This window comes from Stylophora pistillata, chromosome 4 (genome assembly GCF_964205215.1).
Source record: "Stylophora pistillata chromosome 4, jaStyPist1.2, whole genome shotgun sequence".
Classification (NCBI taxonomy): domain Eukaryota; kingdom Metazoa; phylum Cnidaria; class Anthozoa; order Scleractinia; family Pocilloporidae; genus Stylophora; species Stylophora pistillata.
Genome location: NC_142522.1, coordinates 22685392 through 22703624, shown reverse-complemented (window position 1 = coordinate 22703624; position 18233 = coordinate 22685392). Strand labels below are relative to the sequence as shown.

The window sequence follows — 18233 nt, the reverse complement described above, 5'->3', positions numbered from 1 at the left end:
GGGCTACTGTTCTAAACAAAATGGCGGACAGAGTGAAATGTATATTTGAAACCTTTGTTTGAGTTTTCACCAAACAAGAGTCGGAAGTTTTTCAAATTCAATATGATTTTCTGTTGAATTTTGCAATACTTAAATGTCTAGAAAATGCAAAACGCCAAAGGGTATCCTTGGATTACCCAAGAAAGCAGAAAGACAAGTATTTGTGTTTGGGCGATTTGCAGAAGAACTCCCGTCCGATGATAGCGATGACGCAGATTTTACCATACTGGAAGGTCAGGAGATAAAACAACGATAGCGTAAAGAGAGCTTTTTTATACATATGATGTTTTGAAGAGTTCATCCTTTAATCCGTTGAAAATGAACTTGCAATTCAAATTCGATGGCGATCGCTACTCGCTGACCACACATCAGTTAATTAGATTTTGCCCTGGTGTCTTTATGATAGACATATGACTAACGGCGAGAACGAAATCTCTTACAGCTATCTTGCAAAATTCCTGCACCCTGATTCCTTGCCAGTGTGACTAAATAAAACAATTTGACCATTGATTGTAAGATCAACGAGGGTAACTATTATAGTTGGCAGTTACATGTAAATCATCATCATTATTAATATGTCTGGTTTAAACCCAGGGTTAACTAGTAATGTAGTGTGATCATCCAGGTGAGTGTACTTCTCAGAAGGACTGATGTCAGTAGAAGTAACTGATGATTTGACAACCTGAGTAGAAATCATCATCAGAGAGGTGATGATGACTTCCACTTAAGTTGTTAAAACATCAATTAATTACTTCTACCGACCTCAGTCCTATTAAGGGCCATACTCACCCAGCTATCAGACTACACTATTGCAATACTATGTCTATTTGTGTTTGAAGGTGCATGCTCAGTGAAATCTGGCTAGTGAGGTTACCAAGTTCCATTTTGGTGTAGTTTGCTAGTTTTTCTGACAACCAGAACTTGATGACAGCTGTTGTTAATACATAATTGTCAACTGTCAGGTGGAGACAAGCAAAAACGACAAAAGAATGCCAAAACAAGAAAGTGTGGTAAAAAGGCAAAATCAAAGACAGTTTCCTCAAACAAGGATGGTGAGGGAGAGAAATCAAAGGAAAAGAACAGAATTGTCCAGAATGACTACAGAAAAACAGCATCCAAAAAAAAAGCTAAATTAGTTTCTTCTACAGATAACAAAGATATTCATGCAACAACTGAAGAACTTAATCAGACAATGAACAATACATCAGTGTCTACATGTATATCAAGTGGGTGGACAGAGCTAATTCCTACAGAAATCCTAATATCAATTTTCCAAAATGTCATAAAGAGTATTTCTGGGTCATCTGTACCATTTTTGTGCAAGTAAGTGCTTAAAAAGTGGAAGCTGCACCAGCTTATTTTCATATTTCTTTGATAACCCTTTGGCCTCCAAAACCGTGATATAAGTATTATTTTCTTTGCATTTGAGGATGTCAAGAGTCTGTCGCAGATGGAGGGAAGTTGCTATAGAGCCAGTTTTATGGAGAAAAGTTGATTTGTCCTCATCGTGTGTTATAAAGGCATCTTCTGGGACAATAGAAAGACTGGCACCCAGCAGGTTAACAGCTGTCACAGAGCTGAGTCTTTTAGGGTGGGAAAAACTTACAGATAAAGGAATACAGGTAATCACTTTGCTTAGAGTTATGACTCACAGTGACTGACTGTAAGATTATTTTGAAAAGAACAGCTTGATTATTTACTTGTTGTTTATTTTGTAAAATAAGTTGTGCTTGATTGACATTTCAACTGCATACTGATAGTCCTCATCAGGCAACAAGGTAAACTGGTTTCGGATGTTCTTGTAAAGCAGCCATGCACAACTGTGATTGGTTGGTATTCCACAGCGGTGTTTGGCCCATTTTGATCCTCGCTGTTGGTGGACACCAACTGAACACTAACGGACACCAACCACTTTGGAATGAGGTTAAGTTTATCGATCATGATCCTCACTGGTACACTCACAGCGTCAAAGAGGCTATTTATGTAACACTTCACCCTAACAACGTCAATTTAATTTAATTTTAATAATAAGTTCTTATATAGCGCATTAAAATTGAACTCTATGCGCTTTACAATTACAAATTAATAAAATTTCAATAAAAATCCTATACATGCAATTCGCTACTCTATCTAAACTAATGAATTATTACGTGTTATACATATGTTTGACAACGTACGATATCGAAAAATCTGGTGGCTTAATTTTTGAAAAGATAAGTTTTCAATAAGCGTTTAAAGGAGTCAACAGATTCGGCGTTTTTTATGCATTCAGGTAATTGATTCCACAAATACGGTGCGGCGTAGGAGAATGCTCTTTGCCCATACGTTTTAGTTCGAATTGTCAACAGTGGAATAGAAATTCCTGAAGGGTGGATCCCCACTATTAAAAAACACAACAAACAGAGAACCATATGACAGCCAACAGCCAAGGCAACAGCTAATATCGAGGATCCAAATGCACCAATCACAGCTGTGGAATACCAATCAATCACAGCTCAGTATCCTCCTTTACAAGAACACCCGAAACCAGTTGACCTTATCACCCAATAAAGACTAGCGGTATGCTGTCAAAATGTTGTGATTCACATCACAAGTGACCACATCATGAGACAAACAATAAAACTTTGTTATTTTTGTTAATGTCAGTTTCCTTAAGTTTGTATTTGATATTCTCTCCAATTTTCTAGAATGGTGCTTTGCTTTGTTCTTATTTTCTTTAACAAGTTACATAGTATCTGTGAATGATTTACAGACTGAGATCTCATGACCAGTCAGAGTATACAATCATACATCTATCAGCATGCACCACTTTCATGTGGGTTTTCATCTGGTAGGTTGGGAAGATGGCACCAAATTGATATATATGATATTGAGAATAATAAAGTAAAACAAAATGAAACCAATATCAGGCTACTCTTTCAACATTCCTAACGCTTTAAAATAGTTCTTTTAATTACTACTTTTACAACACATTTACATCAAGGTCTTGCTTTGATTTACATCAACATTGTTTAGAGAAAGATTGTAGTAGACCTGAAAATGAATTTCCTTTAATCTCACTGATGATTGTTTAACTGTTTGCGAATGCCATAATGATAGCCTATGATCCAATCAACTGATTATTTTCTTTATTTTTTTCTGTTACTGTAGACAATAGGGAAACATTGTAAACAGCTGCAATCTATTGTGCTAGCACAATGTCGGAGCTTGACATCTGCAGGTATTGCAAGCCTTGCTGATAATTGCGGTCAATTGAAGATGATAGATGTTGCATTTACAAAGGTAACAGTTTACTTGTGTATTTCAATTTATGATGAAAAACCTGGCACTCTCGAGATTAAAATTTTGGAAGCAGGTTTCTAAGGCCATTTTTTTTTTTTTTGTTCAGTTATTTGGCAATACAACCATACAGTTGATACATGTGCATATATCATTAAATTCTCTAATGGCAAAATGTAAGTAAATAAACACAATTATGTAAATAAACTTGACCTCCATTAAAAAAAATTTTCATAGATTTCTGTTGAAGAAGGGTTACAAAGTTTTTTTTTTTTCCTTGATTTTGGACTATGTGCATCCTTTTAGTATCCCCAGTTCATAAGGATACATGAAAATGAGGGGCAGAAAGCTAGAAAACAAAGCAAAATGGTAAATAAATACAGAAACCAAAACAAAACAGAAACAAATAGGAGGTGAGGGTTGAGGGATGTGATTCAAACTACGTAATATCAATGTAAGATTAAAGGTTTTCAAAATGTTTGTTTAGATTGACATCACTGGCCTCCAACATATTGTGAAAGTGTTAGGATGTCAGCTGGAGAATCTAAGCTTGAGAAACTGCAATCGTGTGCAAGGAGAATCTATTCTTCCACTCATCCAGGTAAGAATACAATTGTTCCCAATATTCCCTCCAATATTTACAATACAATACAATATAATACAATATTCTTTATTTCGAGAGGGTAGATACATGATTAACCCAGTAAAGAGTTTTCTAACACATGGCCCTCTAATAAACCCACCCAACCCACCCCAGGGGAGGACATCCATCACACAGTAATCTCGTGTGTGGGAAATTAACGTCACCTACCCCTCCTACCCCTCCTACCCCTCCTACCCCTCCTACCCCTCCTACCCTTGACCAAATCTGTGCTGTAATTTAAATTTCTTTGGGTACTTTGCATTATTCCTCAAAATTAATTTAGAAAACTGCTCTTTCCTGTTAGGAACATTGTCCAAACCTGACCAGTCTTGATCTGAGCAGTACTAATATAAGAAAACTTTGCGTGGAAAAGCTACAGGTACAGTTGAGTTTACTACAACTTTCTTGTGATTGAGTAACAGCTAAGGCAGACATCACACTTAAATTTAATCAGTTTGTATCTACATGTACTTGTAGTGTTGACATTTTCCTATCTGCTCTGATATCATAAAGACATGAAAATTTGTGTTAATCGTTTGTGTTTGAAACATTTTTCTGTAGGCTGGATGCCCCAAGTTGAAACACCTCTTTCTTGTCAATCTTTTGCTGACCTCAACACCAGTTTGTAAAACTCTTATCAACGGAAAGGTAATTTGAAATTAGGGGAAATGGTTCAGAAACTTTATCTTGACTGCATTCTGAAAATTGATTCTTACCAGAAACCAAATGGATTTCCAGAGCTGGAGACACTGGGTCTGCCTTGTGGGTTCATTGGCTATGATCAGAGAAATGACCGATTTTTGGATAGGTGAGTCACTCATTGAAAGGATGAATTTGTTTGGAAATCGCTCCAATCAGACTACTCCCTAAAAGGCTTTGTCTCTCAGTTAGAACTTTTTCAGGGTTATAGCAAGGGATGGTCCTGGGGTGTCTGTGACACCTCATCCCCTTTGTGCGATACTTTTCCTTTTTTAGTCTATAACATACAAAACTTACACTGCAAGCTTGCGAAAACGCGCAAATCCTCAGTGCTAGATACTTTGTTTAATGACAATATAATTATAGTGACAATATAAGCCACTTCGCGTAAGGCGCGAAAAAAAATACCAGAATATGCACCAATAAACTACCTTGGGCATAGCAAAGGATGAATGTCCACATCACAATTGGCTTAAGTTTCGTAAGTAATTGGTTAAGAGGATGGCACTAGTTTTTTGGACCAAGCCTACTGCTTCGTAAAGCAAGCCTTACACCCAAAGGACAATACATGGACCGCTTATAAGCAACAGCATAATAAAGTAGCTTCATTTAAGCGCAAAGGAATACGTAAATTTTGTTACGACACGGCATCGGGAGCGAAACATCCTGGTGAATTTTGAAAGAAAATGAAGCCTCTTCGTCCTAATTCTGGCACCAATAAACTAAGTAACATAACTCTTGTTGAGAACGGTGTGGTCACGGCGGAACCCAGCCAGGTGGTGGAAATATTGAATAGCTATTTCGCCAATGTAGTTTCAACAAGTCACCGTGAGAATGATTTTAACGATCATCCAAGTGTAAAACTAATCGCTAGCAAAATGCTGCTAGATCAGTTTGTCTTCTAGTCTGTGAGTTGTGGCTATGTACGTGAAATCTTAGACAATCTAAATCCCCGGAAGGCTCTTGGCGTGGATGGAATTTCACCGCGTCTCTTAAGGCTCGCTGCTCCCATCCTAGCGGAGGAGATAACACAGCTGATTAACTATCTGATTATGAACCAATCATGGCCAACCGAATGGAAGAGTGGGAACTTGACACCGGTATTTAAAAAGGATGAGGATACACGCAAAGAAAATTATCGTCCTGTTTCCATTCTTACCACCATTTCTAAAGTGTACGAGAAGGTTATGTTTGACCAGCTGTACGGCGCTTTCCATGAACATCTTTCTCCGAATCTATCTGGGTTCTTGAAGAAACACTCTTGTTGCACCGCACTCTTGAAGATGACTGAGGACTAGAGACGAAGCCTTGACAACAGAGAGGCAGTTATAGCCGTGGCAGTGGACCTGTCCAAAGCATTTGATTCTATTAACCATAACCTCCTACTGGCTAAATTAAAAGCGTATGGCTTCTCTCTGTCTACATTAAACTTGATTTCTTCCTATTTGTTGGGGCGAAGACAGCGAGTTAAGTTGTCCGGTGTTTGTTCTAGCCACTCAGAAGTAATGGTGGGCGTCCCTCAAGGGTCCGTCCTCGGACCGCTGCTGTTTAACGTTTATACAAATAACTTGAATTACGCCATACCAGATATATCTCTGAGGTTATACGCCGACGACACAACCATGTATGCCTCTGACGTCTCGCCCATGGTTCTCGAATTTGTAGTGAATAATGGTCTTGAGCGGTTATCATCGTGGTTTCAAGAGAATCATCTGGTTATCAACAACACAAAGACGCAAGCGGTACCTATTGGTCCCTGTAAGTACAATTACGACCTGGCCATACATAGCTCTGTCATTGAGACACTGTCATCTATCAAAGTACGTGGCGTTGAACTTGATAGCATGCTATCTTTCAAAGATCACATTACTAAACAGCTTCAAAAGGTATACGCTAAAAGTGGCGCACTCAGGAGAATAAGGCGTTTTTTCCCTGGCAATATCATGTTAAGGCTCTCTAAAACTTTCATTCTCCCTCATTTTGAATACTGTTGCCCCCTCTTTCTTGGAGTGGGGAAAGTGCAAGCGAATCGGCTAGAAGATGCCAACTATTACATTCTTAGATCACTGCTAGGTTATTGCAAATCTACCCTTTATGATGAATTGTTGCGAATCTTGAATACGGAAACGTTAGACCAGAGAAGGAAACAACAATCCCTTATTCTGTTATATAAATGTTTGCATAACGACGGTCCCAAGTATATCAGAGATTTTTTTAGTTTTAGGGAAACTATGTACAATCTGAGAGGAACCGCCATTAATTTGTGCGCACCTAAATTTAATTTAAATTTTATGAAAAAATCTTTCACTTATTTGTGCGCAGCTGTGGAATGGATTACCTACAAGTGTGAAACTGGCCAAGAATATCAACCTTTTTAAGAAACTATTGCGAACATTGAAACTTTGGCTGCTTCACCATTTTATACCTGTATTTAAGAGACTCTGAATTTCATCGTACAAACTTAATTTTAATGTTAATTTTAAGTTATTTAATTGATTGAATCGCAGATTACTTTTTTAAAAAAGTATTTTAAGGAGTGATGTTATAGTTTTACGAAGAAAACAGAATATCGACGCAATTTGACCAATCATTTGGCCTCTGAGCACAAAGTCAATTCTTGCCTGTCGTATCACATCACGATTACCTTATTCCCCAAGAACAAGTTTTAACCCTTTAAAATGCGACGATAATGCATCATTTATCAAAGTGTTTCTCAAAACGGAGAAACATCGCACTGAAAGCGAATCTATTTTAATTGTAGAATTTTGTGGGCATCCCGCAACCTGAAAATGCTGGACATAAGAGGTCCTAACACGTATAGCCATGACGGATTACGGGTAGGTATTGCACATGTAAATGTCTCCACTCTGATTGGCTTAGAGAAATGCGGTTTTCAGGCGACACATTGTAGAAACATGAGGAACTAATAAGTGGTATTTGGTGCTTGTGGTCTCCGAGCGAAAGTGAAAAAAAAGGGGAAGAATCCACCTTTTGAAACTTTCTCTAACGATACTCAAAGCAAAATATCAATAAATGGGAGCATTTTAATCTGTTTTGCATTCTTAATTAAGTTTAAAACCTTTTAAACCGCTTATACAAAGTTGAAAAATTTATCAAACTAGTATCGGAAAGTTGAAGGCCTCAAAACTTCTTGAGGGTGTAGTGGGAACAATTAACATGCTTGCTTTCCCTTTCAATTTTACTCAAATTTGTTTCCCCTTTTTTCACCGGGTTCCATTTTAAAAACAAGTTCAGGTTAAATTACTTCACGAACAAAGCTGCTCGCACTCAATTCATTTCTGACAGGTTGAGTTTTCTTTTCCCACTGCATATCAGAGACTGCCAGCTTCCTCACTGGAACAGCTGTACTTCACAAACAGCGCCTCATTCAGTAAAGTTGCAGTCATTGTGGAAAAGGTACGGTTTCTAGGAAAATTTGTAAGTCAATTTCTACCTTGTCAATTAATCCTATTCTGTGGCCCCATCTTAGTCACTTTTGGGCAGATGTAATTTTCGCGATCCCAACTCAGTCGCTTTCTGTTTATGCATCCACGTTAGAAAGCCTTCTAAATAGGTCATCCTAACATGAATTGACACGCTTGACTGCGAATCTTCTCATTTTTTAATCCCTCCTGACCAGAATTTTCTGGTAACTGGTAAATTCGCCCAATTACAAGTTCGCCTTGAATCTCCTTTGCTAATTCGTTCACCAATGTATAACGCAAACTCACTATAGTAAATCCAGTCGTGAAAATGCGACCTATCCAGCGTCACATCCCCCCCCCCTTAACCTATAGTCCCCCCCCTTCCGCGTGCCGGGTTTAAAGCTTTACCGAGTATATCTAAGTTTGTCCAAACCGTTCATCAGTGCGTCGCTGGAATTTCTCATTACAAATAAACTGCCCTCACTCTTTACAGCACTTTTCAATAACAAGCGAACTTTGGGGGTCTGGGCCGAACTTGCGATTTCTGCCAGACCCTGCTATTCATCATTATTGTAAAGGCGATCTAAAATAAGAGACAGACAAAACATGGATCGAGATTCACTACTCACACCAAGGAAAATGACCTTGAAACCCCTCTGAAATGATGTTTGTTTACCGAGAGGTGCGAAACACGATGGACGTTTGCGATAAACAAACACATTTCAATGATTCATCTTTAACTCCAAATTCCACACGTTACTGCAGAGCACAGTATAAACTGGATTGTTATTCTTTCTCATGTTAGTGGCACCACAGTCTGGAAGTTCTGGATCTCTCACAGAATAAAACCGTTGAAGATGAAGATATGGAACTGTTGAAAAATTTTGGAATGCCGAAGCTACACACTTTGGATCTCAACAACACTAATATCACCGCTTTAGGCTTAAAGTAAGTGGAAGAGTTATCGTCAAGCAGACAAGTATACAAGTGACGTTTTCAGTATCTGTGTGACGTAGAATGAAATATCTTGAAGAATTACTTTCTCGTCAGGAAAGGATTCTATTCTCTCATAGGCTTCCCCCACCTACCTTCTACACAAAATTTGCAAGAATGTTCTCTGTACTTTCTGGTAAATAGAGGCAGTGCAGAAGTAGTTTCTCTTAACGTAAAAACAAACTGAGTTATTCCACTTTTTCATCTTATGGTGTCTAGTTTCCAGACAAATTATTTGGCTTTTGAATGGTTATTTGCCGTGTCACAGTGACGGCTGGGTAATTCTTGAAGGTTTTTTTTTTTTTATGTACAGGGTTTGGGTAAGAATTACGATGTATCAGCGCACAGCCGCCCTGATCTCTCGAAGTGTTCGCAGATATGCGTGCAGTGATGTAATCTAGTATATTCCTTTACTGCAGGAGTGTGTTAAATGGTTGTCCAAACCTCACAGATCTAAACCTATCCTCATGTCGCGGACTCCCGCGAGGGGTCAAACAACGCCACCAAGGCGAGGCTGTTCTCAAACTACCACAGCGGCTGGTGGATAGTATTGTGGGGAATTAGTAAGGATAGCCCACACCGTCACGTCTTCACTAGATTTTTTATTCTTCTCCTCTTCTATTCTCGCTAGGTTTTACAGCTGTCACAACTCCTCGACTCGACTGATATGAAAGATTACTTCGACTGAAAGCTAAATAAATCACAGACAATTGTTCCTTATCTTTGCGGGACACCTTAGTTAAAAGAACGCTGATTGGCTAGATACGAATCTTCCAGACATAAGAATAACAAAATTTCCAGACAAACATTTCACAATCGCTATTTGATATCTATGCTATTATTCTGTTTCCGACACACTCCCCCCATGTGCCTTCCAAACGGAAGCACATGTAAACAGAGGAAACGGCCAGCTTAATTAATAATCAAATTGAAATCAGAAACAAAACAAAACAAAGTAATGAATGTCAAAGTCCGCTGAAATCACTTTAATTCTCCGTCCATCCGCACAGGTCTGTCCTGCGTTTAGGTTTAAAGTTCTTCACTCTCTATAGCGTCACGAATACGCAAGTTTGCGGCAACCGCAGCATCTCTCCGTGGACGAAAAACTGGCGCTTTAGCATTCAGGGGGGTAAGGACGTCAGCTCTCTCCGGCGCTCTATCGCATGCTAGTTCCATGGGATAAAGGTGTTGAATCGGCCTCTCCAGAAACGTTTTCCCTGCGCGCAGCTTCACTCCACGTACAATTCCATCACGGCCGTTGAATAGTTTAGCGACCACTCCTAATGGCCACTTTCCTCGGTTCTTTTCTTCTGAACGAATGAGAACGACGTCACCAGGCTTTAAGGGCCTCGCCTTGCCTTTTCCATTGCAGTTGTGACGCTCTCTGAGCGCCGCCAAGTACTCTCGAGACCAGCGTCTCCACACAGCGTCCTTACAAGACCTCAAATACTTGGCACGCTTTCGTAGGTCAGTTGTCTCCTCTCGCCATGGTTCTTGTTCAGGGAGGCGAATACATCTTTGGAATAGGAAAGAAGATGGGGTGAGTAGAGGGAGCTGGACGTCATCTTCTACATAGGACAGGGGGCGGCGATTTAGTTGAGTTTCAACATCCAGCACGACTTCGCACAGCTCTGACCAGGATAGCATTCCTCCACCAATTACTTTATAGAATGCACGTTTGAAGAGGCCCACTAGTCGCTCAAACTGGCCACCCCACCAGGGTGCTCGACTTAGGTTAAACCTCCAGATAATCTTCTCTGATGCAAGGTAGCCTTGAACTTGCTCATCTTTCTGAATTCCTTTCAGTAGGTTTGCCGCTCCTACGAACGTTTTTCCATTGTCTGAAAAGATCTTTAAAGGTCGTCCACGTCTAGCGATGAAACGCTTCAAGCTTGAAAGAAAGGTAGTAGTTTCCAGATTAGGCAGGACCTCCAAGTACAAGGCTCTCGTTAAACTGCACGTGTAGAGCACCAGATAGCCTTTTCCTTCTACACGAGAGGACTTGCGGTACTTGATCGGCCCAGCAAAATCTACTCCAACAATTTCAAAGGGAGTTGAGCCCTCAGTTCTCTCCAGAGGCAATAAACCGGGGGGTGGAGCTGCGAGCGCAACCGCCTGGAAGCGTTTGCACCCATAACACTCCCTGATGACTTTCTTCGCGAGGCGCCTCAGGCGGGGAATCCAGAACTCTTCTCTCACTTTAGCCATAGTAAGCCCCACTCCCCCGTGAAGAGTGGCTTTGTGGACGTGTTCGACATATTTGTTTGCGAACGTTGTGGCGTCTGGGATGTATATCGGATAGACCCCTTGCAGTCTCCCACAGCACTCAAGCAATCCATCTTTGTTCTTCTGTAAGTTTAGGCACAGGCGATCTTCCTCCATGCTTTCACTTCCCCGGCTCTGTACGCGTAGCAACCAAAAGTGTTTCTGCTTCTCAATTTCGTCTGTTGTCAGGGGTCCCGTTGTTCTTGTCGCTCTTTTCGCTCTAGCGTTGTTTGCGAAACGCATAATCCAAGCGCACACTCGCAAAGTCTTCCAGTAGTTGTGCTTGGCCAGAAGATGGTCTAGATCGTCATCAGCTTTAACGGCCATGGCAAAGAGCTCCTTTGTAGCCTTCATTTCTGCGTTAGATTCAGCGGTGGGCGCGGTCACAAGGTCGGCTGGCCATTTCACAGGATCACTTAGCCACTCTGGTCCCTTCCACCACAGTTGGTTCTCCTCAGTTACCAGTCCACCTCGGCTAGCAAGATCTGCAGGATTATCCTGAGTAGGTACGTGCCTCCAGACAACGTCAGAGTGTTCTCTAATTTTTCGTACCCGGTTGGCCACAAACTGCTTATAGTCTCCTCCTCCTAGTATCCAATGTAAGGCCACGCTGCTGTCAAGCCAACAATGCAGCGAAGTCACAGGGAATCCTTGCAGTGCATCTCGTACGTTGGTCAGAAGATTTACAGCCATGTGACCGGAGACCAGTTCGCGGCGAGGTATTGTCAGCCCTTGTTTGGCCAGTCTTGCCTTTGCTGTAACCAGGCCTTGGTTGATTGCGCTTGACTGTCTGACCACAGCGTACACAGAAGCGGCCACGCCCTTTCCGCTCGCGTCTCCAAAAGCATGAAGTTTAATGTCCTCGATAGGTTCTTGGACGCTGGTGAGTGCTCGTGGACAAGTTACGTGTTGCGGCAAGGAACGTTCCCACTTCTGCCACTGCTGTTCTAGGGGGGTGGATAACGGAGCGTCCCATGCACGTTTCTCTTCACAGGCATCGCGGTACAGAAGCTTTCCTTGCAGGGTGATTGGAGCGATAAGACCAAGGGGGTCATAGATCCTCGCCACTTTTCCCAGAATCCCTCTCTTTGTCGGTTGGGCAACTTCCTCTGGAATTGTAACTCCAACTTCGTCCGTCAGTTTGTTCCACTTTAAACCAAGCAGCCCACATTCTCTCGGCTTGATTCCGAGTTGTTGCTTGGCGTAGCTTAAGTCATCCCCAGTTTCAGTTTCTTCAGTGAGCTCTAGTTCAGTCACGTTTGAATGCCACTTGTGTAAGTGGAAGGTGGCCTGGTGGAACATCTCAGTTGCTGCAGCTTTCTTTTGTTTCGCTTCTTGGATAGTACCTCCACCCGAAATGAGATCGTCAACGTACAGTTCTCGCTCGATTTCTGCTACGCGATCAGGGTGTGTAGGTCTGCAAGTGTTCAGATGGTGCTGAATTACACCGCCAAGCAGAAACGGCGAGGGTCCCAAACCAAACAGAGCTCTGGTGAATCGGTACGTGCGAACACGAAAAGGATCCTTGCTTTCCAACCAATGAAACCGCAGCGCATCTCGGTCCTGCTCTCGGATACGCACTTGAAGAAATGCTTTGCGAATATCGCCAGCGATAGCCACTGAATGAAACCGTCCCCTTAGGAGTACCTTCCATAGTTGATTCTGCAGGGGTGGTCCAACTTCCAGACAGTCGTTTAGGGAAGGGGCTGAGTCGTACGCTCTTGCTGAGGCATCGTAGACAATACGCATCTTGGTAGTTTCTGCACTCTCTCTCACTACTGCTTTGTGCGGGATGTAGAATTCTCTTTGAGTTGCTGGCATCTCTGCTTCTTCAATAATTCCTTCATTAAGCTGTTCTTGTATGATAGCGTCATAGTCGTCTAGCCTTCCTGTCTTCTTAAGTCGTTGGACTAGGCTCCCCAGTCGCTTTAAGCTTCCAGACTTGTTAGAGGGCAACGGAGGATGGTCCCCTTTCCAGGGAAGCCCAGTTTCATACCAACCCTCAGGGCTGCGGCTGAGTTGTTCAAGGAATTCTTCATAAACAACGCTCTGATCGCCATTAGGTTTGTCTTCGAGTCCTAGGACGTCCATCCGGTAAAGCTCTTCATAGTCATTCGAGGCCGTCTGCGCTAGAAACATCCTGTCCAGGTCTGTCTCCGTTCCTGGTGACATGATGGTCCATCCAAAAAGAGTGTACTCAGCCACAGGCTCGCCGATAGCTCCGGTGCGTTGGGATTCTCGAGTTTTTATCTTCGCGTAGTCACTCGCGCCCAGAATAACATGGACCGGAAGTAAGCTCTTAGTGTCGATGTCTTCCATTGAAACGCCTTCCAGATGGCGGTATTTGCTGATCATCTCCTTATAGTTAGGATTTTCCACGGACAAAAGTTCAGCGCGGTCTACTCTAGTTACTCGTAATGAAATTGCATTGTTTCCTTTAGTGTCACTCACTTGCGTATTGTAAGTTTCTGTCCGCTTAGTCACTATGCCCACGATAGTTTGTATACGGCGTGTTAGAGTGCGAGCTGGTACGAGGTTTAGACGATCCAAGATGTATCCTGAAGCATAAGACGCAGTCGCACCGGTGTCCAGTAGGGCTCTACAGGTCACGCCATTCAACTTGACAAGTACGATTGGATGGCAGACTTTCTCTCCTTCTTGAGTTGCAGTTAGAGCCACTCCGCCGTTGTTCGCTCTTTGGCGTCCAGTTGCCGACGGTCGGTCGCAAATAGATGAGTGGTGCCTTTGTTTGCAGTGTACGCAAGATGCGCGGCTTCGGCATTGTGAAGCGCTGTGTTGAGGCCCAGTGCAGTTGAAGCACAAGCGTTTGTTTTGTAGAATGCGACGGCGCTCCGCTGGAGATGTCACGTTCTCACACTCCCAAGATCTGTGTGTCACGCGATCGCAGTAGACACACGCGTGTCGTGGGTTGGGTTCGCCCTGTCGCGCGTAGAAACTTCTGTCACGAGGCAAACGTGGGGGACGCGGCGGACGCGGCGGGTGATAAATCGGCGGAGTCGGAGACGTTTCGTTTGCCTTTTCTACCCCCAGAGTTTCCATCGGATGAATGGCTTTCCATTCTTCTAAAGCCTGCATAAGGTCCCCGAAACCCCAATCTTGCCATCCCGGTTTTCCGCTCACGAGGTCTGCCTTTATGTCTGGCAATTTGTCTAGGACGCCACGCACCATAAATAAACACCCAGAAAGTTTACCTAGGGTCTCTAATGATTGAACATTGTAGTTCAAAGTCTGACAAAATTTATGAATTTCATTAGGGATGCATCCGGTCACCACAGGTAAACCATTGATGTTATCAATATACGCTCTCACAATCTCGCTTGTCTTGCCATAATTGGACTTCAAGATATTTTTAGCACGTACATAACCTTCAGGACTAAATGGGAGGCCATCGATTGATTCACAGACATCACTTTCCAGTAATTCTTTGAGGTGAGCAAATTTAGTAACCGGGGGAATATCGGCTGCATCGATTTCCGCTTTGAACTTATTCCAAAAGGAAAGCCACTTTTCGTAGGTACCGTCATATTTCGTAATTACCAGCTTTGGCATTTTGACATTTCCCTTACTTAGGGGTTTTTCGGCGGACTGATCGGGCAACTGCATTTTTGATTTTTGCTCAAGTTTAAGGTTTTCAAAGTTCAGTTCATCCTCCCTCCTTTTGGCTAGAAGAGCCTCTTCCTCTTCCCGTTTTTTGTTTATTGCTTTTGCCCCAGCTTCTTCGAGATGACGATTTAAATCTTCTACTTCTTTATCTACATCATCAATCGTTTGCTCGATAATTTTTCCCCATTCATCAACTTCGTCAATGCCTTTTCCCGCTTCAAGCTTACCTTTCTCGATGTCTAGCTTCAAGTCTTCTATAGATGCCACAATCTTTCCCAGAGTTTCTTTATGTCGAGTGATCTTCTCGATATTTCCCTTCTCCACGACAGATTTCGTCCTTCCTCGTGCAAGCTTTAGAAGCTGAAGTTCTGCCTCCAGTTTAGCTTCCATTGACTAACAGGTTGTCCAAATCACTGCAGGTCCCGTCGGAGGTGCCACAAATGTGGGGAATTAGTAAGGATAGCCCACACCGTCACGTCTTCACTAGATTTTTTATTCTTCTCCTCTTCTATTCTCGCTAGGTTTTACAGCTGTCACAACTCCTCGACTCGACTGATATGAAAGATTACTTCGACTGAAAGCTAAATAAATCACAGACAATTGTTCCTTATCTTTGCGGGACACCTTAGTTAAAAGAACGCTGATTGGCTAGATACGAATCTTCCAGACATAAGAATAACAAAATTTCCAGACAAACATTTCACAATCGCTATTTGATATCTATGCTATTATTCTGTTTCCGACAGTATGCAGCTTAGTAGTGACAGTGAATGAACGACTCCCCCCTTTCTTATTACATCATTAGCCTTGTGCCTCATACGTATTCACAACTAAATACGGCATTCTCCACAGAAGTTCGACGTGGAAGGGGTTACATTGACTTGAGCTTCTACACAAACCATCCTATGTTTAAGAATATGTAAACTTAGTGATCCATGTTGTTCAGCGGTGTGTTTTTAAAGCCAAACGGAATTTACGCGCAGACTTCTTATGATTCTTGTCCTACACACATACATGAAAGAAATTCTCTTTGTAGTGTCTTATATGTATAATAGAAATGTGATTTTACAGAATACGATCCTGTTGTTTCGTGTCCCCTGGAGACTGTGGGATGATCTCTCTGGCAACGGGCGTGTCTGGTAACTGAATTGTTTACCAGCACGAATCGGCAGAATTAATACCCCTCCCCCCTCCCCTTTCCGCCACTGATCAAGATGATTTCTAAGGAAACAATTATAATAACAACGAAATGTTCAGAACACTCTATGGTTATTGATATTGATTTAGTCAGTTATGAGTGTGTGATTACTTTATTGAGCGTTCCCATTAAAGCTATGATTAAAGTCGTTGTGTCGCTGGAAAAGAGAACTAATCCTGCACGGAGGCTACACCTTAACCGAGTCAGCGGTTAAATTTTGATAATTTGTGTGGGCAATGTAACGGATCTCTACCTAATGACCGCTTATCAAAAATGGGCGTGCTATCCAAAAACATACTATGCCTTAAATCGAACGATGTCAATAGACAACTGGCAATAGACATTCCATCGAATTTCATTCAACTTTCTCGCAATCTTCACGAAACCTACACTCACCATTACAGCGAAGCGTTTCACCTGATGTATTTTTTACGATACTAATTGGTAGGTTTTTCAAACTTTTAGCCAACATCACATCTTTGCATTGTTTCCAATGCTCTCTAGGTTACAGTCTAAACGTCGTCTACACACTTTGCCCCATTAGCCTCTGGGAGTGACTAAAATATAGTTTCTCTTTACTTTATCACAGTGAGATCTAACATTAAGGTCATAAGAATAAATGAAATGGTCACCAACTATGGAAGCTCTTGATTTTTCATCAAATCCTCCATGTCAGTAACAGGAGATGGATAGAGAATAGCATGGAGAATAATTATGCTTAATAATATTAAGGTGAATGAGTTTAACACAACCGCAGCACGTTTCAAACTTTGTAGCAAGGGTTGAAGATCGTGAGATCTCAAGAATATAAAGTACAATATTCTAACAGACAGTTTGTTGTATTATCGTTTCGATTCGCAGAATCAAAGAAATTGCTGTTTGAGTCTCCCCAGAACACAAACCCTTTCCTTAATGAGCTGCTGTATAACGAAACCCTGCTACACAATCCAAATTAAAGTTGCAATAACCAAAGACGAACTGGAACATGAGCTCCTACGATTATCGGGTCCTCTGATTTAATGTATTGGCAAAAACACTGCTTCTAATTTGTTACCATTGATGTTGATTCTCTTAATGAATTTAAATTCTTAAGTTTCGAGGAGAAAGAGGAAATTAAATGTAAATTGTACTACGGTTGGTGGTAAGTTACATCCTAGTTCAATTAACCTGTCCTTTTGGACATCTGACGGAATATGTTCGAAATCAGACGGAAATATCCGAGATCGGAGGGAACAAATTAAGTGAGATACGACAGAAATGTAGCAAGACGATCACTGCATGTGCTGAATACAAAGTCAACCTGAGATTCTTTAGTAATGGGCGGTTTGTAATCATTGTTATCTTCATTTGGTCTTGACACCTGACACCTTATTCTTTATCGCCACCCTCCCCCTCGTGTAAACTTTGTCTCTACTTTTCATTCCCAGTAACATTCGATCCTAAATCAATTCAGATTTGTCCACATGTTGTTTAGGTGATAACGCACCTTCTGGGGGTACATTCATGAGTCACTGGAAAAATGAACATCCTAGAACTGCAATCTGTGAAACGCAAACACTTGTGATCTTAATATAACAACAGCATCTGGGGTGACAACATATATACCCCCCCCCCCCCCCCACTTAAAATTAAGAACCATCGACTCCAAGGAACCTTATCTTGTCCAAAGCTTTTTCTACCCAAAGCGCTTTGTTCCCCTCTGCGCCGCAAAGCTATGAAACGAGGTTTTCGTGCAAGTGAAACGATTCTGTCAATTTATGGGTTTGTTTAGTATGAAGATACAAGATTTTGGGTCATTTCACAACCCCCTAAAAATTCTAACATTTCTGAACTAGAAAAAAAAACCATCCAGAGTCACTGTGCCAGAGATATATCTCTCGAATCTGCTAGCCAGTAATTCAGAATATATCTCACAGTAATAATTATTAATATTATTATAGGTATTAGCCGTGGCATTTTTAGTAAAATATATTTCTCTACACTCTAATTTGGAATTTCCCTGCTTTGGTAAGATATTTCACTCCTTTGAAAGGCTTGTATTTCTAAGGGAAAATAGAGAAAGACAAAA

At 41.6% G+C, this 18233-nt stretch overlaps 3 protein-coding genes across 4 annotated transcripts in view; 1 reads left to right on the top strand and 2 right to left on the bottom strand.

Moving 5' to 3' along the window:
- Nucleotides 1-5: 5 nt before the first annotated feature.
- Nucleotides 6-17770, top strand: LOC111323622 (F-box/LRR-repeat protein 6). 2 transcript variants are annotated; one of them, XM_022927013.2, is made up of 13 exons: nt 6-272; nt 1002-1362; nt 1469-1661; nt 3190-3321; nt 3806-3919; nt 4266-4340; nt 4523-4609; nt 4681-4769; nt 7422-7497; nt 7997-8077; nt 8891-9033; nt 9498-9629; nt 15717-17770. In XM_022927013.2, the coding sequence occupies exons 1-13, from the start codon at nt 134-136 to the stop codon at nt 15739-15741; spliced, it is 1647 nt and encodes a 548-aa protein (XP_022782748.2). In that variant the 5' UTR covers nt 6-133; the 3' UTR covers nt 15742-17770. The 2 variants fall into 2 exon arrangements, with proteins under 2 accessions (XP_022782748.2, XP_088612719.1); XM_088756593.1 differs by having other exon boundaries at nt 11-272; nt 7967-8077.
- On the bottom strand, nt 9661-15357 carry LOC111328981 (uncharacterized). Its single transcript, XM_022933541.2, has one exon. The coding sequence runs from the start codon at nt 15355-15357 to the stop codon at nt 10108-10110; it is 5250 nt and encodes a 1749-aa protein (XP_022789276.2). The 3' UTR covers nt 9661-10107.
- The window catches only part of LOC111323623 (AP-3 complex subunit mu-1), an 18520-nt gene continuing 15726 nt past the window's right edge, over nt 15440-18233 (bottom strand). Inside the window, exon 18 of the mRNA XM_022927015.2 lies at nt 15440-18207. Coding sequence (XP_022782750.2) covers nt 18142-18207 — 66 coding nt within the window. The 3' untranslated portion in view covers nt 15440-18141. The remainder of the gene's footprint in view (nt 18208-18233) is intronic.

Bases quoted from the DNA above. Each gene is read 5' to 3' on its own strand.
- LOC111323622 (XM_088756593.1), top strand. From the start codon at position 134: ATGTCTAGAAAATGCAAAACGCCAAAGGGTATCCTTGGATTACCCAAG. The intron at 1,662-3,189 runs GTAATCACTTTG...CTGTTACTGTAG, and splicing joins TTACAGATAAAGGAATACAG to ACAATAGGGAAACATTGTAA. The intron at 4,770-7,421 runs GTGAGTCACTCA...TTTTAATTGTAG, and splicing joins AATGACCGATTTTTGGATAG to AATTTTGTGGGCATCCCGCA.
- LOC111328981 (XM_022933541.2), bottom strand. From the start codon at position 15,357: ATGGAAGCTAAACTGGAGGCAGAACTTCAGCTTCTAAAGCTTGCACGA.